Source organism: Bos indicus x Bos taurus, chromosome 16, assembly GCF_003369695.1.
Source record: "Bos indicus x Bos taurus breed Angus x Brahman F1 hybrid chromosome 16, Bos_hybrid_MaternalHap_v2.0, whole genome shotgun sequence".
Taxonomy (NCBI): Eukaryota; Metazoa; Chordata; class Mammalia; order Artiodactyla; family Bovidae; genus Bos; species Bos indicus x Bos taurus.
The window spans coordinates 28559273-28583486 of record NC_040091.1 but is presented as its reverse complement, the minus strand read 5'-3'; the positions used below and the strand labels follow the sequence as shown (position 1 = coordinate 28583486).

Below are 24214 nucleotides of genomic sequence, written 5' to 3'. Positions count from 1 at the left end.
GTCCTGTGTATAACATATATCATGCATGGTAATTGTTTGGTCTTTGTTTAATAAACCATATCCTTTAATTTAAGTGGAATCATCAAAAAGGAAATAGTATGGTATGTGATGGCTCAGATGGTAAGGAATCTGCCTGCAGTGCAGGAGACCCAGGTTTGATCCCTGGGTTGGGAAGATCCCCTGGAGAAGGGAATGGCAGCCCACTCCAGTTTTCTTGCCTGGAGAATGCCATGGACAGAGGAGCCTGGTGGGCTATAGTCCCTGGGGTCGCAAAGAGTCCGACATGACTGAGCTACTAACACTTACTTACATGATTAGTTTTAAAAAGTAAATAAAACATGAAAATTATCTTCAGAGACTGCCATTTCTATTATATTGATATAAGTACAGTGCTTTGCTGCTGCTGCTGCTGAGTTGCTTCAGTCGTGTCTGACTCTGTGCGACCCCATAGACGGCGGCCCATCAGGCTCCTCCATCCCTGGGATTTTCCAGGCAAGAGTACTGGAGTGGGGTGCCATTGCCTTCTCCAATGCATGAAAGTGAAAAGTGAAAGTGAAGTCGCTCAGTCGTGTCCGACTCTTAACGACCCCATGGACTGCAGCCTACCAGGCTCCTCCGTCCATGGGATTTTCCAGGCAAGAGTACTGGAGTGGGGTGCCATTGCCTTCTCCGACAGTGCCTTATAGAGGTAGTAAAAATCAAATTATATCCATTAATCATAACATACCTATTATTTATTCTGTTTCGTATATCACTTGTGAGTTGAAATTTTGTCGAATATTTCAGGGACAAATACAAATTATTCAATTAGTTTAATTCCTTCTTTACAGAAGGAAGAATCCTAAGTATTATAAGGAGATTTTATTTTTAATATATCCAGAACTGTTGTTTTTTAATATCTTCAGAGGTATAACAGTTCTTTCATTTTTATGGATTACAGATTTTCTTGGTATGCATTTTTTCCTAATTTTCTGTGATACATCAGGTTAGTGTCATTGAACTAATTTAATGTTTATGTTAAACCCAAATGATTTTCACACTGAGTGATTTTATGGAGAAAAGGAAAGATATACCCATTTGAATGCAGAGTTCCAAAGAATACCAAGGAGAGATAAGAAAGCCTTCCTCAGTGATCAGTGCAGAGAAACAGAGGAAGACAATAGCATGGGAAAGACTAGAGATCTCTTCAAGAGAATTAGAGACACCACGGGAACATTTCATGCAAAGATGGGCTCGATAAAGGACAGAAATGGTATGGACCTAACAGAAGCACAAGATACTAAGAACAGGTGGCAAGAATACACAGAAGAACTATACAAAAAAGATCTTCATGACCCAGATAAGCACAATGTTGTGATCACTCACCTAGAGCCAGACATCCTGGAATGTGAAGTCAAGTGGGCCTTAGGAAGCATTACTACAGATAAAACTAGTGGAGGTGATGGAATTCCAATTGAGCTATTTCAAATCCTAAAAGATGATGCTGTAAAAGTGCTGCACTCGATATGCCAGCAAATTTGCAAAATTCAGCAGTGGCCACGGGACTGGAAAAGGTCAGTTTTCATTCCAATCTCAAAGAAGGGCAATGCCAAATAATTTCCAACTACTCCACAATTGCACTCATCTCACATGCTAGGAAAGTAATACTCAAAATTCTCCAAGCCAGGCTTTAATAGTAGGTGAACCATCAACTTCCAGATGTTCAAGTTAAATATAGAAAAGGCAGAGGAACCAGAGATCAAATTGCCAACATCCACTAAATCATAGAAAAAGCAAGAGAATTCCAGAAAAACATCTTGCTTCATTGACTACGCCAAAGCCTTTGACTGTGTAGATCACAACAAACTGTGGAAAATTCTTAAAGAGATGGAAATACCAGACCACCTTACCTACCTTCTGAGAAATCTGTATGCAGGTCAAGAAGCAACAGTTAGAACCAGACATGGAATCTTTAAATGACATCCCTTCCCTTGTCTCCCTGTGACATTGTTTCCCTTCCTCCTCTTTCACTGCATCAGATCTCATGGTGGAGGAATTCTGATGCAGTCTACCTTCAGATCCTGCATGCTTACCACTTACTGGCTGTGGTACATGGACCTCAGATTCCTCCATATGTAATGTGGGGATAATTATAGTATCCTTCTTGGGATGGTTGTAAGGATTCTGTGAGATTCTCTTAAACACTTAGAACAGTACCTGGTACATTATTAATAGTGTGTGCTGTTGAGCAAAACATTTAACTTTCCTGGGCCTCAGTTTTCTCATCTGTAAAATGACAAGGCTGAACAAGATGATTGCCAGGTTTCTGTTAGCTCAAACAATTAAAACACTGTGATTGGTTATTAGTGCAAGTAGTTTACCCTACCAGTCTAGGCACACTTTTCTTTCTTAATTGTACTTGTTTCTCCAGTGCACGATGGTCTGCTTTCTTAGAAATCCTGTGAAAAACAGAAGTGTGGTTCAATTTGGCTTGACTAAAGAAGTCTCATTGCAGCATTTGTAGCTGAAGTGGAACGGATAGTGTAATTTATTGGAGGTGTTATGAAGAGAGGAAAAGAAATGGAATCAAAGTCTGTTTACACTTACTGGTAGGAAGCAGATACGAAATGATGGCAATGGTGATAACAGTTAATACTTAATGAATATTTTCTATGTGGAAGGCAATATGCTACCATATATTATTTCATTTAACCTTTGCCATAATCTCATTAGATAGAAGTTCTTTTATCCCCAGTTTGCAGATGAGAAAACAGGCACAGAGAAATTAAGGAACTTGCTTAAAGTCACACAGCTAGTATGTAATAGTGTTGGGTTTTGAACATGTAATCTGATTCTAGCACGCATGACTGTTATCCATTATGCTATACTGAATTGAGTCCAAATGGAGAATCAATTAAATTACTAGAACACTTCAAATGAATATATATAATTTTTTACCAACTTTTTATTTTTGAAAATGATAAAGTTACTAAAAAGTTAAAAGATTTTTAAGAAACATAAGAAACATACATAGATTCAACAGTTTTGAACATTTAATCTGTCTTGCACACACACACACTCTATATATATATATACAATCTCCATTTTTTAAAAAGTAAATGACAGACATCATGATCATGACACTCATAAGAACAAAGACAATCACCTAAATAACAATAATACCATTACCACATATAAGTAGTATAACATTGAGCATAGTCTGTTTTAATAACCTGTTTGTCTATTTTGAATAAGTCCTGGGGAGGGAGGAGGGAGGAGGGTTCAGGATGGGGAACACATGTATACCTGTGGCGGATTCATTTTGATATTTGGCAAAACTAATACAATTATGTAAAGTTTAAAAAAAAAAAAAAAAGTCCTGTATCCTAGTAGATCGTTGAAATTGCATTGTTAAAAAAAAAAACGTTATCAAAATCTGACTTTTTTTCCTTCTCAGAAATCATATTCCATGCCCATTGGCATTGAATTTCAACGGAGATATGCAACGATCGTTTTAGAGCTTGAACAACTGAACAAGGACCTAAACAAAGTCTTGCACAAAGTTCAGCAGTACTGCTATGAGGTAGGTGGTGTGTGCAGAGTTCCCTTGAGGGGGCTGTGACCCCCTCTTACTTGAAACTGATACTGTTACCATCCCATCTTAGAAAACCCAAACTAAGCCAAGATCTTTGAGCAGAACCATATTTTATATACTTTTTTTTCCCTTACAGCATCAACATTGAAGAGTGCTTTATACACACCTGTCAGTTCTGTTGGTTTTTTGTTTGAATTACAAATGATTATAGCTCTCTAAAAATTTAGAAACATCCAGAAAAATAATTACTCTTAATTCTACTACCACAAAAACTTTATTTTTGTTTATTTCCTAATTTTTTTAAACCATACATGCTTTTTCTTACAAAGTTATGACCATGCTGTGTATACAGTTTTGATTGCTCCTTTTTAAACTTTACATTTGGGGATCCCTGGTGGTCCAATGGTTAGGACTCGGTGTTTTCACTGCTGAGAGCCTGTGTTCAATGTCTGCTTGGGGAACTAAAATCCCACAGGCTGTGAGGCACAGTCAAAAAAATAAATAAATAGAAATTTTAAAAATAAACTTTACATTAGAACTATGCATTTTTGAACTGCAGTCACATACATTATAGGATTATTTGTGAATTATCATTATTGTTATGTACATATAATTATATGTATGAAGGTGGTTCACCAGTTTCATCAAAAATTTGAGTTTCTTACAAGGAAGAATGAAATGATTGTAATGAGTTTAGTATGCTCCAGCATTTGCATTCTTAGAAGTTGTATATTTCCAGTAAAGCCACTTTTTTTTTTTGAAGTAGGGTTTTTTGAATTAGCATTCAAAAGGTATCCTTTTGAATTAGAGTTTTCATCTTTTCCATGAGTGGGATTACTTGATCATAATGGTAACTCTGTTTTTAGTTTTTAAGGAACATCCATACTGTTCTCCATACTGACTGTACCAATTTACATTCCTACTCAGTGTAGGAGGGTTCCTTTTCTCCATACCTTCTCCAGCATTTATTATTTGTAGACCAGTTGATTTACAGTGCTTCAAGTGTACACAAAGTAATTCAGAGACATATGTTCTTTTTCACATTCTTTTCCATTATAGATTATTACTGAATACAGTTGCCTATGCTATACAGTAGGACCTTGTTTATCTGTTTTATATACGGTAGTGTATATCTGTTAATCCAAAATTCCTAATTTATCCTCCCCCCATCCCTTTTCCACTGATAATCCTTTCTATGTCCTCTTTTCTATGTCTGAGAGTCCATTTTGGTTTTGTAAAAAATTTTATTTGTATCACTTTTTGATCCTTTTTTTGGTACCATGTTTTTAGATTCTACAAGTAAGTGTTATCATAATGATATTTGCCTTCTTTGTCTGACTTACTTCACTTAGTATGATAATCTCTAGGTCCATCCATGTTGCTGTAAATGGCATTTTTCATTCTTTGTTTAAAGCTGAGTAATATTCTATTGTATATATGTACCACATATTCCTGTGGTTTGTTTTTTTTTTCCTTATACCACATCTTCTTTATCCATTCTTCTACTGATAAACATTTAGGTTGCTTCTATGTCTTGGCTATTGTAAATAGTGTTGCTATGAACTTTGGGGTGCATTTATCTTTTTGAATTAGAGTTTTCATCTTTTCCATGAGTACGATTACTAGATCATAATAGTAACTGTTTTTAGTTTTTAAGGAACCTCCATACTGTTCTCTGTACTCGCTATACCAGTTTACACTCCTACCATCAGTGTAGGAGGGTTCCTTTTCTCCGTACCCTCTCCAGCATTTATTATTTGTAGACTTTTTGATGATGGCCATTCTCACTGATGTGAGGTGATAACTTTTTGTAGTTTTGATTGCACTTCTCTCATAACTAGAGGTGTGGAGCATCTTTTCATGTACTTGTTGCCCATGTGAACGTCTTCTTTGGAGAAATGTCTCTTTCGGTCTTTTGCCCATTTTTTGATTGGGTTGTTTGGGTTTTTTTGATATTGAGTTGTATAAACTCTTTGTTTATTTCAGAAATTAATCCTTTGCGGTCACATCATTTGCAAACATGTTATCTCATTCTGTAGTTTGTCTTTTTATTTACAGTTTCCTTTGCTATGCAAGGCTTTTAAGTTTAATTAGGTCCCTTTTTTTTTTTGCTCTTGTTTTCATTACTCTAGAAGATGGATCCAAAAAAATATTGCTGTGATTTATGTCAAAGAGTGTTCTAATATCTGGTCTTACATTTAAGTCTTTAATCCATTTTGAGTTTACTTTTTATATGGTATTAGAGAATGTTCTTTGCATGAAATGTTCCCTTGGTATCTCTAATTTTCTTGAAGAGATCTCTAGTCTTTCCCATTCTGTTGTTTTCCTCTATTTCTTTGCATTAATCGCTGAGGAAGGCTTTCTTATCTCTCCTTGCTATTCTTTGGAACTCTGCATTCAGATGCTTATATCTTTCCTTTTCTCCTTTGCTTTTCACTTCTCTTCTTTTCACAGCTATTTGTAAGGCCTCCCCAGACAGCCATTTTGCTTTTTTGCATTTCTTTTCCATGGGGATGGTCTTGATCCCTGTCTCCTGTACAATGTCACAAACCTCTGTCCGTAGTTCATCAGGCACTCTATTTATCAGATCTAGTCCCTTAAATCTATTTTTCACTTCCACTGTATAATCATAAGGAATTTGATTTAGGACATACCTGAATGGTCTAGTGGTTTTCCCTACTTTCTTCAATTTAAGTCTGAATTTGGCAATAAGGAGTTCGTGATCTGAGCCACAGTCAGCTCCCGGTCTTGTTTTTGCTGACTGTATAGAGCTTCTCCATCTTTGACTGCAAAGAATATAATCAGTCTGATTTCGGTGTTGACCATCTGATGATGTCCATGTGTAGAGTCTTCTCTTGTGCTGTTGGAAGAGGGTGTTTGCTATGACCAGTGCATTCTCTTGGCAAAACTCTATTAGCCTTTGACCTGCTTCATTCCGTATTCCAAGGCCAAATTTGCCTGTTACCTCAGGTGTTTCATGACTTCCTACTTTTGCATTCCAGTCCCCTATAATGAAAAGGACATCTTTTTTGGGTGTTAGTTCTAAAAGGTCTTGTAGGTCTTCATAGAACTGTTCAACTTCAGCTCTTCAGAGTTACTGGTTGGGGCATAGGCTTGGATCACTGTGATGTTGAATGATTTGCCTTGGAAACGAACAGAGATGATTCTGTTGTTTTTGAGATTGCATCCAAGTACTGCATTTCTGACTCTTTTGTTGACCGTGATGACTACTCCATTTCTTTTAAGGGATTCCTGCCCACAGCAGTAGATATAATGGTCATCTGAATTAAATTCACCCATTCCAGTCCATTTCAGTTCGCTGATTCCAAGAATGTCGATGTTCACTCTTGCCATGTCCTGTTTGACCACTTCCAATTTGCCTTGATTCATGGACCTAACATTCTAGGTTCCTGTGCAATATTGCTCTTTACAGCATAGGACTTCGCTTCTATTACTCACATCCACAACTGGGTATTGTTTTTGCTTTGGCTCCATCCCTTGAATCTTTCTGGAGTTATTTCTCCACTGATCTTCAGTAGCATATTGGGCACCTACTGACCTGGGGAGTTCCTCTTTCAGTATCCTATCATTTTGCCTTTTCATACTGTTCATGGGGTTCTCAAGGCAAGAATACTGACGTGGTTTGCCATTCCCTTCTCCAGTGGACCACATTCTGTCAGACCTCTCCACCATGACCCACCCGTGTTAGGTGGCCCCATATGGCATGGCTTAGTTTCACTGAGTTAGACAAGGCTGTGTCCGTGTGATTAGATTGACTAGAAATGGTATACCTAACAGAAGCACAAGATACTAAGAAGAGGTGGCAAGAATACACAGAAGAACTGTACAAAAAAGATCTTCACGACCAAGATAATCATGATGGTGTGATCAGTCACCTAGAGCCAGACATCCTGGAATGTGAAGTCAAGTGGGCCTTAGAAAGCATCACTACGAACAAAGCTAGTGGAGGTGATGGAATTCCAGTTGAGCTATTTAAAATCCTGAAAGATGATGCTGTGAAAGTGCTACAGTCAATATGCCAGCAAATTTGCAAAACTCAGCAGTGGCCACAGGACTGGAAAAGGTCAGTTTTCATTCCAATCCCAAAGAAAGGCAATGCCAAAAAATACTCCAACTACTTCACAATTGCACTCATCTCACACGCTAGTAAAGTAATGCTTAAAATTCTCCAAGCCAGGCTTCAGCAATATGTGCACCGTGAACTTCCTGATGTTCAAGCTGGTTTTAGAAAAGGCAGAGGAACCGGAGATCAAATTGCCAACATCCGCTGGATCATGGAAAAAGCAAGAGAGTTCCAGAAAAACATCTATTTCTGCTTTATTGACTGTGCCAAAGCCTTTGACTGTGTGGATCACAATAAAGTGTGGAAAATTATGAAAGATGTGGGAATACCAGACCACCTGACCTACCTCTTGAGAAACCTATATGCAGGTCAGGAAGCAAGTGTTAGAACTGGACATGGAACAACAGACTGGTTCAAATAGGAAAAGGAGAACGTCAAGGCTGTATATTGTCACCCTGCTTATTTAACTTATATGCAGAGTACATCATGAGAAACTCTGGGCTGGAAGAAGCACAAGCTGGAATCAAGATTGCCGGGAGAAATATCAATAACCTCAGATATGCAGATGACACCACCCTTATGGCAGAAAGTGAAGAGGAACTCAAAAGCGTCTTGATGAAAGTGAAAGTGGAGAGTGAAAAAGTTGGCTTAAAGCTCAACATTCAGAAAACGAAGATCATGGCATCTGGTCCCATCACTTCATGGGAAATAGATGGGGAAACAGTGGAAATAGTGGCAGACTTTATTTTGGGGGGCTCCAAAATCACTGCAGATGGTGATTGCAGCCATGAAATTAAAAGACGCTTACTCCTTGGAAGGAAAGTTATGACCAACCTAGACAGCATATTAGAAAGCAGAGAGATTACTTTGCCAACAAAGGTCCATCTAGACAAGGCTATGGTTTTTCCAGTGGTCATGTATGGATGTGAGAGTTGGACTGTGAAGAAAGCTGAGTGCTGAAGAATTGATGCTTTTGAACTGTGGTGTTGGAGAAGACTCTTGAGAGTCCCTTGGACTGCAAGGAGATCCAACTGGTCTATTCTGAAGCAGATCAGCGCTGGGATTTCTTTGGAAGGAATGATGCTAAAGCTGAAACTCCAGTCCTTTGGCCACCTCATGCGAAGAGTTGACTCATTGGAAAAGACGCTGATGCTGGGAAGGATTAGGGGCAGGAGGAGAAGGGGATGACAGAGGATGAGATGGCTGGATGGCATCACTGACTTTATGGCCGTGAGTTTGAGTGAACTCCGGGAGTTGGTGATGGACAGGGAGGCCTGGCGTGCTGAGATTCATGGGGTCGCAAAGAGTCGGACACGACTGAGCGACTGAACTGAGAGAATGTTCTATTTCATTATTTTACATATAGCTGTCCAGTTTTCCCAGCACCATTTACTGAAGAGATACTACCTTTTTTCCATTGTATATTTGTGCCTCTTTGTTGTAGATTGACCATAAGTGCATGGGTCTAGGACTTCCCTGGTGGCTCAGATGGTAAAGAATCCACCTGCAATGCGAGAGGTTCTATTCCTAGATTGGGAAGACCCCCTGGAGGAGGGCATGGCAACCCACTCCAGTATTCTTGCCTAGAGAATCCCCATAGACAAAGGAGCCTGGTGGTCTACAGTCCATGGGCTCACAGTGTCAGACACAACCCAGCAACTAAGCACAGCATGGGATATTTACAGCCACATCTGTTTGTGATGTGAGATAAACAGCTTTTTATGATACTAACTTCATCATTGAGTCCCAAAGATCTGCCATTTTTGTTGATACCAGTCCACTTGAACTGAGAGAAATGAACTGCGATTACCTTTAACTAAATTCTGAGTATGTTTTGCTCATTCCTTCAGCCATCCATTATTATTTTTATTTTCCTGATAATTGTCATTTACCTACATAGCAATATGTGTTGTCCCTGCAAATAGAGTTCTCCCCCTGGACTAGCAACCATCCACAAGAGGTGCAAACCATGCTGTCCAAGATGACGTGAAACATGCAGAAGTGGATGTCCTTTTGTATCTCACTGTGTACACAAGGCCATATGTGACACTCATTTCCTAATGGAGTAAACTTAATTTAATTTTCACAAAGCTCTTATGGAAGCACAATATTGATTTTAAAATGAGAACAAGCAATTCCACTTCTGTGTATATATCAAAGATATATGAACATGTATTTACCAAAGGATAGACACTAGAACATATATAGCATCACTGTTCATTATAGCCAAAAATTAGAAATTACCCAAATACCCATCAATACTAAAATGAATCGGTAAGTTATCATATAATATGGAATTCTTAGCAATAAGAATGAATATGTGAACATATTTGTTCATATGAGAACATGCAAATATTGAACAAATAAAGTCAGACACAAAAGAATATATAATGCATAATTTCATATTATGTAAAGCTCAAAAGCCAGCAAAAACTAATATATATAATAATATATAGGTCTGTATTGTTTATATATATATAAAAGTCAGGATGGTAGCTACCCTTGGAGTATTATATATTTATGTATACTTCAGTTTAAAAAAATGTTAAATGTTAGAAGACAAGATTATTCATTGCAGTGTTTCTGACAGTCACAAAATATTAGAAGTAACCTAAATGCCCATACATAGGGAATTGGCTGAATAACTTATGGCACATCCCATAGTGGAGCGGTGTGCTGCTCTAAGAACAAGGAAGCTGTCTGTGCTGATGGAGGCACATAGCTTCCTTAACCAGGTGATCAAAGATAACATAAGCAGTAGTGGGGCAGATAAACATCATACACCTCCTAGTCACAGTGAACTGAGAACAACATCACTTTCGTGGTGTTCCCGCCGAAGACCTATTACTTTAGTCTAATCAAGAGGAAACAGACAAACCCACATTGAGGGATATTATGCAAAATAATTGGCTGATATTCTTCAAAGCTATCAAGGTTATGAAAGACTGAGGAGTAAAGGAGTCTAGAGAAACAGGACAACCAGATGTATTCAGGGGGAAAAATAGCTAGGTATTGGGACAGTTGATGAAATCTGTATATAGACTGTTAGAAAATGGTATTATGTCTTTGCTAAACTTCCTGATTGTGATCAGATCATTGCTCTGTGGTTATTAAGTATTTAGGAGTAAAGAGGCACAGTGTTTGCAATTTATTCTCAAATAATTAAGAGAAAAAAAATTATATACAGAGAAAGGTCGAATGTTAACTCAAACACAGTAAACCATAAGCAGTTAGTGAATCTGGGTAAAAGGTTATCAAGAAATTTTTGTTCTATTCTTTTTTTAGAAGTACCTCAAAATTAAAAGGTACCCAAAATATAAAACAAATCAAAAAATAAATACTGTTAGAGGAGAAAAAATTTCTAAGGTAAAAGTGAGGTTGTTTTTGTTACACAAATGCTACTTTTTAAAAAATCCTAATCTGCAAACAGGGCACAAACACACAGAAATTATCATGGCCTTATGAATGTGTATCTTGTGTTTTAATCATCTGTATTCAGCTTGCTCCAGACCAAGGGCTCCAGCCTGCAGATCAGCCGACAGACATGAGACGAAGGTGTGAGGAAGAAGCACAGGAAATAGTTCGGCATGCAAATTCCTCAACAGGACAGCCCTGTGTTGAAAATGAAAATCTGACAGACTTAATCTCCAGGCTTACAGCTATTTTATTACAAATTAAGGTAAATTTCAGAGGACCTTTTGGGGAAAATATTAAGAATACTTTCTTCATTTTGACACCTAAACAAACTGTGCTAATTTGGTGCTAAAAAATTAAACTGTATATTAGAGCAGAGTTTTTGTCTGTATTCGAAGTACAATTTTGAAATTTTTTTTTCTTTAGTGTCTAGCAGAAGGAGGCGACCTGAATTCCTTTGAATTTAAATCACTTACAGATTCACTAAATGATATCAAGAGTACAATAGATGCTTCTAATATCAGGTAATTCGTTAGATGTACTCTATTTTTATTGAAATTCATAGTGATTTCCAGTATAAGCTTTAAGAATTGTACATATTTATGAAGTAGTCATGATTTTTATCCTTTAAGTAAATTGTAAATGAGCTTTCATGTTATATGCAGTCTATTGACAGAATTTTCAGATGGATTTTTTTATATAAAGGCGTCAAAGACATATAATATTTAGGTTTGGGTTTGGCATAGAGGTTTAACTTTGAAGTAAGTCTTCCCCAAAGAGAGATTTGTCCATCCTCTTTCCAGTACTTCCATGGTTTCTTGGCTTCTTTCAAGCATACCTTTCAGTTACTACTGAAATAGAATTATGGCTAATGTAAAGGGAAGATATGTTACTTATGTGGGGTTGTTATCTTAGCTATTTCCTAACTGAAATTCAGCTTTTTCTTTTTAGAAAAACTGTTTTTAATTTTGTGAGATAAAGTAGTTAACCATATTTCTTCTTTCTTTAGTTGCTTTCAGAATAATGTAGAAATTCATGTTGCACATATTCAGAGCGGCCTGAGCCAGATGGGAAACTTACATGCCTTTGCAGCAAATAACACCAACAGAGACTGAATAGAAGATTTAATTATCCCAACTGCATAGGACATTGTTTTTGTGAAGTTCTCTTCCTTTATATAGGCTTCCAACACCAAATAACCTATCTGCTGGAAAACAAGGAAAATTTAAATCTCCAAATAAGGCGTTTTAATATACTCTACTGCTTCTTGAACCAGCATTGCTGACCAGCATTATATTTATTTTTCTTTTATTACTCAGCTGCAGTAGCACTGCTTATGTTATATATGTTTATTAGCAAGTATTTTTAAACTGAAAATGTCTGAACATAACATAATTTCATGGAAGAATATGTTGACCATTTTTTTAATGTGCATGAATTCAACTCAACCCAGGCAGACAACTACTGCAGTGGAGAACATGAAGAAACATGGTCTTTTGTGCATTATGCATGGCAATGTGGAAATTCTATCTAGAAAATTACAACTCCAGTTCATTTAGTTGATCACCACTTCAGTCTTCAAAAGATAACATCATGAGATATGGGAAGTCCTCATTTTTAGGAAGCCACTGGAATATAGGTGGGAAATACGGACTTTACAAGTATATATGATATATACTTGCAATGTGACATGGTTCTATAGATCATTTTATAATAATAAATATTTTAATTTATCATAATTTATAAAAGAAACCTTTGTTGTTTGTCTGTTGAAAGAAAATGAAGGAGCAGGAAAGAAACATTACTGCAAGATGCTAAATTTCAGCAAATGGATTTGGCATGTCTTTTCCCATCAATTCAGGGCAAAAAGTGCCATTGTTATGGGATTTATTTTCAAAAGACTGATAACACACTATTTTCATATTTTTTTGTTTATTTGCACAATTTTTGAACCAGATTACTGGTTAAAATCCAACAGTTACACAATTTTTAAAGTAAAAAAAATTTTATAAGGAAAACAAATACAATAGCCAGTGCTAGAAAATGGAGAAAAAAGGTTTGTATTTGGTTGTGGGCTTTTTTGGTTCTCGGTTTTTTAAGGAAAACCCTGCCTAAGATGTTAATCTTGTAAAAAGTGTGTATTTGGAATTTTCTCTGTTTTAATATAGAATATTATAAAGTCAAAATATAATAAATTGTTTTCAGATTTGGAGTTTAAGATATAGCTGTAGAAGTGGCTTTGATTCTTTTAGATGTCTCATAAAATGAGACTTTTTATATTAATGTATAATAAAACTGAAACAAGATTATTTTCCATTTGAAATTTTTGTATAGTTTAAAAATGCTTCCATATTCTTTGTTGGTATTGTGCCACTGCAGAACTTTAGTGCAGAGTTTATATTTAGCTAAACTGTTATGTTTAATTAAGAAATGCATAAATCTTTTATTATTAATATTTGTAATTCTAAATAAATTGATTTATGAAAATTAATGATCTTCATTTTCATTTAATTAATACAAGTTGATAAATATTTCTTCTATTTAAAATGTTTTTTAAAATTATCTTTTCCACTAAACTATATTTTTTGGAGGAACAGTACAAATTTATTACTAAGTCATTTTGAATTAAAATACCATTAGGACGTTTTTTCCCCACGGCTAAGTAGTCACTACGGAAAACACTGAGCACGTAAGTTACTTGGCTTACTCTAGACTAGAGAAAGGTTGCTTTTCAATATATTCTGCCTAGACTTAGGTAAGCATTTTTTATATTTTTTCTTCTACATTTCTTAAGGCTGACTTGTCACACTTAAATTATACCTAGTTTTGCACTTACGTAATTAAGCATCATCTATATCTTTCAGTGCCATCATGTGTTGATGACAAGAACTGTGCCTAAGAATAAATATGAATTTTATTTTTGTTTAAGGAAGAAGAAATCTATATAATTCAAAGTAGTCATTTGGGATCTGCTGTGCATTAATTTAAATGATGCTGCCACTGCTTAACACCTTTATGGAGCCCTAAAGAAAACTATCAAAGCCAGATTGAGCGAGCAAGCAAGTACATCATGCTTTATGTAGATTTGGTTCTGAATTTCTATTAGTTCCAAAAATCAGATTCACTTGCTACCATTGAGAATCTACAAACAAACTTGCCTGTTAAATTTTTTTCCTTGAATTCAAGCCCTTTCTCCATCTTCATTATCACCAGTACTGTCCACCCAGTGCCCTCATCCCTATCCTGGAATACAGCAGAGAGTTCTTGTCTCCCAGCATCCACTCAGCTCTCCGCAGAAGCGGCCAAAGCGATGCTCTTAAAATGAAGAACTGGTCAGGTTATTCCCAACTAAAGTCTTCTGTCTCTCAGGACAAATTCAGAACTCTTCTACAAGACCTACACAGCCATGCCTGATCTGGCCTCCCGTACAGTTTCTCCACCCTGCTCCTTAAGTCTCCAGGGTCTTTGCACACTCAGTGCCCTCTGTGTTCCCTCTCCCTTTACTTTGGTAACTCCTGATGATCCTGCAGATTTTACCTTCAGCATCCCTGTCTGAAGGTATCTTCAGAAAGGAAGATAATCTTTGACCACTACATGTCCTCTCCAGGCCCTCACAGGCCTCCTCCATCCAGCACTGGGTCACATTTGCAATTTTGTATTTCTTCTGTCTCCATCCTGGCTTCTTGGGTCCATTAGGTGGGGGACCATTGCTGGTTTTGCTCACCATTTTATTTCCAGGCCCTGCTAAAGTGCCTTTCATAGGCACCAAATATTTGTGGAATAAATGAACAAGAGTTTCTAAGGAGTTCTAAGCAACATTTGAGTCCCTGGAATAAAAGTAGGGTCCTTTGTGAGGATTGCTTTGAAAGATGAGACATACTCACTTGGATGTACAAATACTGATTAAGGAGTTGCCTTTAAACCTATCACATTATCATTAGTCCTAACTAAAAGGTCAGGCCAATATAACAGCCATTATATGGTGGTGAATAAATGGTGGACTGAGTTCTAGATTTGAGTCCTGGCCATTATTTATTAGCTATGTGACTGTCAACCACTACTTAAATTTCGTAATTTTTAAAATAATAACAGTCCCTACCTTACATGGCAGTTGTAAGGATTAAATCTATAATGCCTGTAATGCATTCAACAGTTAGGGTCTCTTAAGTGTTTCAGAACAGTACAGACCACTCTTAGAGGATCCTATATTAAAAATTGTGACAGTACTTAAACATTTGTAGATTTTTTTTTAACTGTTCACTAGGGAAAAGAGAACATAATGTAAATACAATAATAAAATTAATATGTTCATTATAAGATTTCCTTTAAATGTGCTCCTTAATGGACTGTTAAGTTTAAATGATATGCCTCTCAGTTGTGAATGTATTTATATTATCTCATTTGGCCTTGTCACAAGTCTAAATGCGAAGGAAGCTGTGATTGTGAGACCTCCTGGCCAACCCCATAGTAGGCCCCAAGTATAATGTATAATACAAAGCAAGCACTGAAAATAAGACCTAATGTTTATCATCCCATTTTTTATTTCAGACAGTTTTCAGAAGTCATCTGCTACTAAAGCCTGAACTATATCCTGGTTGCTTATAATAGTGGATGTGCTACTCGGAAAAGTACAGGCCACTCAACCCTTCTATGAAGATCAGGGTAGTGGGCACGTATAATCTCTGAGGTTTTCAGTGTAGTTCACAGTCTTCTGGTAATCAAGACCTGAGTCCTGTGGAATTCCCTGGTAGTCCAGTCCTGGGGAATTTCCTGGTGGGCCCTCGCTTTCACTGCCAAGGGCCCAGGTTTGATCCCTGGTTTGGGAAATAATATCCATGCTAAGGCATGTGTACTGAGTCACTTCATTTGTGTCTGACTCTTTGCAACCCTATGGACTCTAAGCCCCCCAGGCTTCTCTGTCCATGGGGATTCTCCAGGCAATAATACTGGAGTGGGTTGCCATGCCCTCCTCCAAGGAATCTTCCCGACCCAGGAATCTAACCCACGTCTCTTGTCTCCTGCACTGCCACCTGGGAAGCCCCATGCCAAGGCATATTCAAATAAAAAAAAAATTCCATTAAAAAAACAGAAACACCTGAGTCCTGGCCCCAGCCCTGGTTTCTCATGCTGCTAAGTTGCTTCAGTTGTGTCCGACTCTGTACGACCCTATAGACGGCGGCAGCCTGCTAGGCTGCCTCATCTCTGGGATTCTCCAGGCAAGAACACTGGAGTGGGTTGCCATTTCCTTCTCCAATGAGCTGCCTCCAAAGTACAATTCACAAAAAAACCTTACCTGTGATTACCTCATATACAAAGAGTTTCCTTTTGCCTTTAGAAGTTTAAAAACCCTCAAAATAACAAGACAATAATTTATCTCAGAATAACTTGAAAATAATAATTTTCATACATCCTTATCATATAAATTGGGAACAAGAAATCTCCTGGAACCAAAAGATTCGTGTTACTAAACTTTGAACAAGCTAGACCGACTTTTAACCAAGTTAAACTTAATACAGTGGCCTCCGGATATACCAGTGACTGGCTTTAGAAACTACATTTGCAGAAACTTCTTGCAGAAATGTTCTTCATGGCCACAAAATATGTGCTGAATAGTTATGGAGTGAAGTGCTGTACTAAGAGCTGTCTAAAGAACAGAACTCATTTAAATAGAATTAACAATGAAACATTTGTGGGAAACATTTAATAATAATAAACTAAAGTTGCACAGAAGTACAGTTAACAAGTGCTAAGGGTAATGATGCTGCAGTGACTGAAGTAACAGGTACAAAATCAGGATTAGAGAAAGTTACAGCCTTCAGCAAGAGGGAGGTCTAGAGTGTTTTGAAAGAGAGAGGTTATGCATTTGCTTCCAAAACTGAAAGAAATGGCTTTGAGACAGACATATATTGTGGATGGGTGAAATTAAAGATGTGCATAACTGTCCTATAGGCTACCAATGTCCGTTACCTAGAAGAGTAACCAAAGGCTAGGCTAAGGTTAAGTCACTTCAGTTGTGTTCGACTCTGTGCAACCCCATAGATGGCAGCCCATCAGGCTCCCCCGTCCCTGGGATTCTCCAGGCAAGAACACTGGAGTGGGTTGCCATTTCCTTCTCCAATGCATGCAAGTGAAAAGTGAAAGTGAAGTCGCTCAGTCTTGTCCGACTCTTCGCGACCCCATGGACTGCAGCCTACCAGGCTCCTCCATCCATGGGATTTTCCAGGCAAGAGTAACCAAAAGGTCTTTATAATTTGGCAGCAACTGAAAGTTACTACAGGTTTTAGAGAGTAGTTTTTTAAAAGTTGAGAAAATAGAGGCAGGGGTCTCTTGAATAATCTGGATGCAGAATCACTGGAACTATGAAGCTGTGTAAAGATGTGAGGCCCGATTTTAAAAGCAGTAAATCTTGACGATAGGAGGAGGGTTGAAGGAGCTGGGTTAACATAAGTTTAGCCTTTGGGTATTAGCCTTTGGAGGAGCCATATGAAGACAGCAGCTGTCAAGCAAAGGGGAAATTGAGTCAAACTGAGGAGTTCTTGTGAAAATAATGAGTTCTGAGAAACTAATTTGAAAAAATTACAACAGGGCTGGTAAGAAGGAACAGATAAGGGGACCAAAATGAATGTGCATATTTGGAGATGTGTTGATAAAAATAAATGCCAGAACTCCTAGGTGGTGTGTACTGTGAAGAAGGAACAGGCCATGAGCAACAGGTGAGAGATGACTCAAGGACCATTATCAAGGTTAACACGGATGAGTCCTTAACATGGAAGCCAGAAAGGACGGTATTCCGATGTGCGTCCCCCTGACTGTCAGTCATGGTTCCTCTGAGCTCACCCTGAGTCCTCCCAGACTCAAGAGTTACCAAAGGCAGAAAAGATGTGTTCCTCCCATGAGTCCAGCTTTGAACCAATATCTTCAGAGAGAGGAGAACAGGTTTCAAAATTCTGACTCTGGGAGCTAGAGTCAGAGATGCCTCCTCCAACCTTGTTGGGATTGGGCAGGCAGTTCACATCTACCTCCAGAGGCGGCTGGGCCTTCAGATATTTTGCTTCAGTTTCACAAGCAGAGTGGTGGAGGAACAGCTCCGGCCTGGCTGAGGGTTGAAAGGGTTTCCCGCTCTGACGACGTGACTTGGCACGCCTGTTCTGGAACCACACCTGCAAGAGGGAAGAAAGAAACTGCTTCTGGTTGGAGTCCTCGTGCTACTTTTACCTTCATAGTTCACTGTAAGTTCCAGTTAACATGCCCTGGCTCCCTGCTCTGGAACCTTATGGTTTTCACACAACACTTCACAAAATCAGAGCACCCGGCTTTCTCGACCTCATCATTCCCAGGTGCAAAACTGCAGTAATACCTAGTTCTTTATATAGGGACATCTGCAATGAAAAAATGCCACAGCAACAACAGCACTTAGAATTTTAGGGGGAAAAAATGCTACTATGCCTTAAAAGAATCTGGAGAGTCAATTTTCAAAAGTATACTCCCTTGTCAAATTATTTAAGGAGGCATTTTTCTCAGTGGACTTCATTGACTTAGGTGAATAAAATTTTTGCTCACTATTTCCCCACAAATACCAAAGGACCTGTCCTGCTTAGGAAGCTTCTGTGCCTGCTGTTGAAACTGACAGATGCATTCCACCAGAGAGGCAGAAAAACAAGTCCACTGTCTCCCAGTGTGAAAATCAGGGCTCCTACTTAGAATTGCTCTTAGGTACAGACCATGGTGCTACAGACCAGGCAAAAAAGGCAGGCTTCTTATGACCACCAAGCTCCAGGATTCTGATCTAAATTACTTTAGGCAATAAACACACCTTGCACTAAACTTTTCAAACCGTGACAAGAGACTCCATATGCTTCAGGCTTTACCCGCAAGACATATCCTTTACAACCCACATTACAAATCCAACACCTGCCAAGGAAGTGGCCTAGGGACCCAGGGGGGGCAACTTGGTGAGCCAGCAGGGGGAAACACCAACTGCACCTCATCTGCCCCTCCTTCCTGGATAAGGAAAAAAGTGTGAAAATACTCCCTATTACCTTCCTGCTGAGGATTTATTTTTTGACCATTTTAAGGGACCAGCTAGCCTCCCGGAAGGAGCCCTTATACTCAGCAATGAGAGGCAGAAGTCATTGAGCCTGAGACTGAATTACTTCATTCAAGCCTCACGATCACCGTAGCCAATAGACACTTATTTTACAGCCTAGAACACTAAGGCTCAAAGGAAATAACTTGCCCAACGTCAAGTAGGTGGCACCGGCGAACTCGCCAGCCCGCCGCGAGCCGCTCACCTGGATCCTGGACTCGGGGAGCAAGGTGAGCGCGGCCAGGCGCTCACGCAAGTGGATGTCGGGGTACATGGTCCGGCGGAAGACGAGCTCCAGCAGCTGCAGTTGCTCGGGTCTGAACGACGTGCGCTTGCGGCGCTGCGATGCCGACGAGACGGCCGCGCCTTTAGGGGGCGCAGGCGGGCCCAGGCCGGCGTGGGGCGGCGCGGCGGGCCCGGGACCCCTCCCGAGAAAGCCGGCGAAGGCTACTGGGGCGCCGAGCTCCGGAGCGGAGCCCGAGGGGCGCGCGAGGAGCAGGCCAGCGTTGGGGTTCGGGGGCGGCAGGAACGCCCCGCCGGGGTGAGCGGGCAGGTAGGCTGGGGGCGCGGCGATCTCCTCGAACTGGAGCTGGCTGGACTCCGCTGCGGCCATCGCTGCCCGACCCCAGTGCACCGCCGGGAGGGACACGGCCTTTAGTTATACTGGCCCCGGGGCCGAGGGCGGGGGCCCGGGGTGGCGGTGCGATCAAAGCGGTGGACGCGGGGAGGCCCGTGTCTCTTCGGGGTGCGAGCCCGCCCCCCACCCCGCCAGACGCCGGTGGGGAATAATCGCTTCCGCTGCCCGTGGGATGGAGGGAGGGAGGCGTGAACTTGGGCCTGGGCCCCCTCCGCCCCCTCCCCCGTCCATCTGCCGGGCCAGCCCCACCACCGCCGCCACCACAATCAACATCCCCCAGAGCAGGTCTGCCCGGGAGGGCAGTGCCTAGGGGCCCGAGTGCGTGGGCGGAGTGGGGCAGAACCGCCCTCCTCTAGGGCCAGGTCCCGCACGCAGGGCAGCGAGGGGCCAGCCGCCTATCTCTCCCATGGCCAGGCAGAGAGCCTTGCCCGCTGCCCTGTCTGTAGTCATCAAAGGTATTTATTTACACCCCCTGCTATGTGCTAGACCCGGTACCAGGTTGGTCAAACAGCCCAGCCCCTGTCCTCCTCAGACCTCCGTAACAAATCCTGAATCAGAAGGAGGGGGTGCAGATAAAGGAACCTCAAAGAGAGGCAGTAAACTCACCTTGGAGGGGAGGAGACCTTTTGTCTGGAATGTCCCAGTGGGCCTAGGAATAAGGGTACCCTAGACACAGCAGAGTTAGGAATGTGCCTTTCTAGATTCAGTTATTGACTCCTGATCTGGCCTCTCTGGAGATATCCTGCAATGCTCAAGGCTCATCTAAGCTGGAAGGGAGAAGATGAAAGGGGCACCCTGAAGTTTCCACTCCCTCTTGCCTTTGCCCTCAGGGCCTCACTTAAGATTCCTATTTTATTCTTATTTGTACTGTGGTTATGGTTCCTGTACCTGCCTCCCCTCCTAGATTGTAAAGGCTTAGGGAGCAGGAGCCACTTCTCTTGATCATGTCTGTCGAGTGTCTGCTTTGTATGTCCGCTGCTATGTATGTACAAGGCACCATGCCAGACTCTCAGTGAAGGTCTGTAGAAGTGGATGGCACTGAACCGATTTATCGGAACTCACGGTCCAGAACGGAAGCAGCTCCACCACAGTGCAGTCTTCAGGAGAGGAGCACAGAGACTTGGCTCTTCTTGCTCCCAGAACCTGAGCCCTGATTTCACCAGGACCATGTTCTGTCATTGGTTAGACATGAGCTAGAAGGATCTTTTAGGCCACAGCCCCTGCCTGTCTCTATCCATTCTAGAATGCTCAGAGACAACCTCAGGAAGAGCTTGGATATTTTTGTCCTGAGTGGACCTTCCAGGTGTCAAAGCAGAAAGGATTTTTTTTTTTTTTTAACTTTTTGGTTGCACCTGAGCAACTTCTTACTTTCTCTACCAGGGATCGAACCCTCACCCCCCTGCAATGGAAGCATGCAGTCTTAACCACTGGTCTGCCAGGGAAGTCCCCAGAAAGAATTATTGGGGCTGCTGCAAATAGGATCCCTGTGCTTGATTCTCTCCCTGTGGGTGTGGGGGTGGAAGATGGGGTCTGGGACACAGTCCCAGAGTCTCTTGCAGGCAGTCTGACCATTCTCACAGCCTGCTTGCTCCTCCATCGACCCCACAGCACCCCTCTTTCTCTTCCCCCTCCTCCTTCCTTCTTATTCCTTAGCCTGGTCATTGGGGTTTTCAGACATAGACTGTATGGGATGGGAGGTCAGACCCTTTTATTTTACTCTGTGCCTTCATTCTTTCATTAATCCAAAAACCACTTATGAAGTGTCACTGTACTAGACTGTGCTTGGCATATGTACCTGTGAAGTCGAAATTCCTATCCCAGTTTTCCAGATCAAGAAGTACTCCACAGTCTAGACGAGGCCCAGATGACTCCAAAGCCACCGTGCTAAGCCGGTCTCCAGACATGACCCCTGGGCCCCCTGCTGATCTTCCCAGCCGCCCTCAGAGGTGGGTGAAGCCCCTGGCCCTCTCCCATCTCAGGGTTGTTCTCTGAGGCACATTGGGCCCTCTGGGTTCCCAGGCACAGGCGATGGAGGTGATGGAGCCAGATCCACTGCTTCCATTGCTTTGCTCTGGCACCGTTAGGCCAACCAAGCGAGGAAAGCAGAGCTTGGCTTGGCTGCTGGCTGCCAGCTGAGGTCTAACAGCCTGATGGCCCAGCAACCCAGAAACTCTCCGCAGAGGTCGAGTCATCGGAATTCTCTAGCCTATGTGAAAATCCCCGCTAGTCCAGTGCCCAGCCTCATTCCTCTGCTGCTGTCTGCTCGCCTGTGAGGGGCCCTCCCCTACCCTCAAGCCTGCCTGTTTTACAGTGAGTGGGCCAGGAAAATGGACCTGCAGAGACAAATGGAGTGCCTGGTGACGATCTGATGAAGGAATCTAAACCTATAAGACAGTCTTCTCTCTGTCTTTTAAACTAGTGGTAGGAAATTGCAGTCTTCAATTTGTGGCTTGATAATCCTCCAAACTGACTAAACAAGCATTATCTTCTTATGACTTTTCCTGAGAATCTATGAGAGTCTGTGGAATTAGAATCCTCCATGTTGAAATAACATTTCAGCCTTTCCCCTTCTCTCCTCCTTTTCCTCTAAAATGAAGTTTTATTCATTTCGATATTTGGCAAAACTAATACAATATTGTAAAGTTTAAAAATAAAATAAAATAAAAAAATAAATAAAATGAAGTTTTAATGGCATGTGCTTGTATATACCTACAAAATAACTTCAGTGAGGAGACTGTGCTGCAAACCCAGGGTTGGGAATTGGAGTCAAGTATTAGAGATGGAGATTTTAATGTATACCTTTTGGTGCTGGTTTTTTTTTTTTTGTTTGTTTGTTTGTTTTTTACTTTTTAAATCATGGCCTGTATTGTTGTTATAAGTATATTTTTAAAACTTAGTTTTTTGATGACTAAATGTCCTGTGGTATTCTGAGTTGGGTCGTTAGAAAAGAAAAAAGAACATTAGTGGAAAAACTGGTAAAAGCTGCATTTTTTTTTAACAAACTAACTTTTAAAAACTGAAGCACTGTGGCAGATTCATTTCAATGTTGGGCAAAACTAATACAATATTGTAAAGTTTAAAAATAAAATAATTTTTAAAAAAACTGAAGCAAAGAATACAGGGAAATGCATCTGAAAAGAGATACTACTTCCTGGTAGGAATGAATTTCCCAGTTCTCTTGGATTTTCATTGACTAAAATCGGTAAGCTATAAGTGTCTAGAGGGTCTCTGCAAAGCTCTGAGGTGTTCATTCACTTGAAAGTTATTTTCTGCTTCTCCTTTGTTTGACAAACACCTATAAAATCATGAGTGAGTGAAAGTCGCTCAGTTGTGTCCAACTCCTTGCAACCCTGTGGACTGCACACCACTAGGCTCTTCTGACCATGGAATTCTGCAGGCAAGAATACTGGAATGGGTAGCCATTCCTCTCTCCTTCTCCAGGGGATCTTCTCGACTCAGGGATCGAACCCAGGTCTCCCACCTTGCAGGCGGATTCTTTATCATCTGATCCACCAGAGAAGTCTCAAAATCATGAGTGGTTTTCACTAAATCCAAGTTTTAGATTCCATACTCAGTTACCATGCCGCAAGCACACAATGAATATTCATTCTTTCTCCTATACCTGTTTCTCCAAATGGAAAGTGGAAAGAGCTCGATCCTTGGCAATATCTTAAAAAACAATTATTCCAAGTAATTTTCCCAAAGTAGATGATCTGTGAAATTTAAGTATATTTTAAATAAGCTCTGTAAAGTACTTGTTTCTATCAAAGGAAGTCAGTTTACCAGTTTCAGAATAGCAGACAAGTTCAGGGTTAGCTGAAGATGAGGATCACTGAGATCAGGGGTCTGATTCCCCCTCGCCAGTACCTGGGCTCTGCTCCTCACCACTTGATGTGCTGAGAATTTGGGGCCATTATTTTATTCAGCCTGTCAGGAATGCCTGTTGAAATAGACACAGGAAAGGGCAAGGTGAAATAGCAGACAATTTTCAAGGCTGCTTTCTGTATTAAGAGGGAAGTTTGGTAAAAATACAAGTAAAAATGCAATAGAAAAGTGATGCAGAAAGAAAACATTATTCTCCAGAGCCACACTGGCTCTGAGGCCACCGGGCTGGGGAGGATGGAGCCATTCGGGGTCACCGTCGTGTTCTGGTTGCTCCACATTTCCCACCACGGTTCCTGTCACCGACTCCCCCAGACTTCACAGAGGCCTGCCTTTCCTCTCCAAGTGCTAAGTACTCTCTTCCCCTCTGCGCTGCCCTCAAACCTGGCCCTGGAGCCCCGGGTGTTTATTAAAGAGAGAGCCAGGAAAAGGCAGCCCAGGGGAGTCGATGGCTCTGCTTTCACCTTGAGATCCCAGAGCTGTTGGCCCCTTTGATCCTGGCCTCGCTTTGATTTCATCTCCTCGGCTGCCCAGGCC

The 24214-nt window shown here is 40.7% G+C and overlaps 2 protein-coding genes and 1 long non-coding RNA gene across 4 annotated transcripts in view; 2 read left to right on the top strand and 1 right to left on the bottom strand.

Moving 5' to 3' along the window:
• Nucleotides 1-13563, top strand: part of LIN9 (lin-9 DREAM MuvB core complex component) — an 85332-nt gene extending 71769 nt beyond the window's left edge. For both annotated transcript variants that reach the window (XM_027564615.1, XM_027564616.1), the window contains 4 exons: nucleotides 3437-3562; nucleotides 11158-11337; nucleotides 11499-11596; nucleotides 12082-13563. In XM_027564615.1, the coding sequence (XP_027420416.1) occupies nucleotides 3437-3562; nucleotides 11158-11337; nucleotides 11499-11596; nucleotides 12082-12187 (510 nt within the window). In that variant the 3' untranslated portion in view covers nucleotides 12188-13563. The remainder of the gene's footprint in view (nucleotides 1-3436; nucleotides 3563-11157; nucleotides 11338-11498; nucleotides 11597-12081) is intronic.
• Nucleotides 13564-17232: 3669 nt separating this feature from the next.
• MIXL1 (Mix paired-like homeobox) lies at nucleotides 17233-21620 on the bottom strand. Its single transcript, XM_027564614.1, has 2 exons — nucleotides 19364-21620; nucleotides 17233-18232 (listed from the first exon to the last, which is right to left on the bottom strand). Exons 1-2 carry the CDS (start codon nucleotides 19769-19771, stop codon nucleotides 17927-17929), a joined length of 714 nt encoding a protein of 237 aa, XP_027420415.1. The 5' UTR covers nucleotides 19772-21620; the 3' UTR covers nucleotides 17233-17926.
• On the top strand, nucleotides 19624-22193 carry LOC113906462. The gene is made up of 3 exons (XR_003514891.1): nucleotides 19624-19711; nucleotides 21617-21741; nucleotides 22107-22193. It is a non-coding gene; the product is annotated as an uncharacterized LOC113906462 (long non-coding RNA).
• The last annotated feature ends 2021 nt before the right edge of the window (nucleotides 22194-24214 follow it).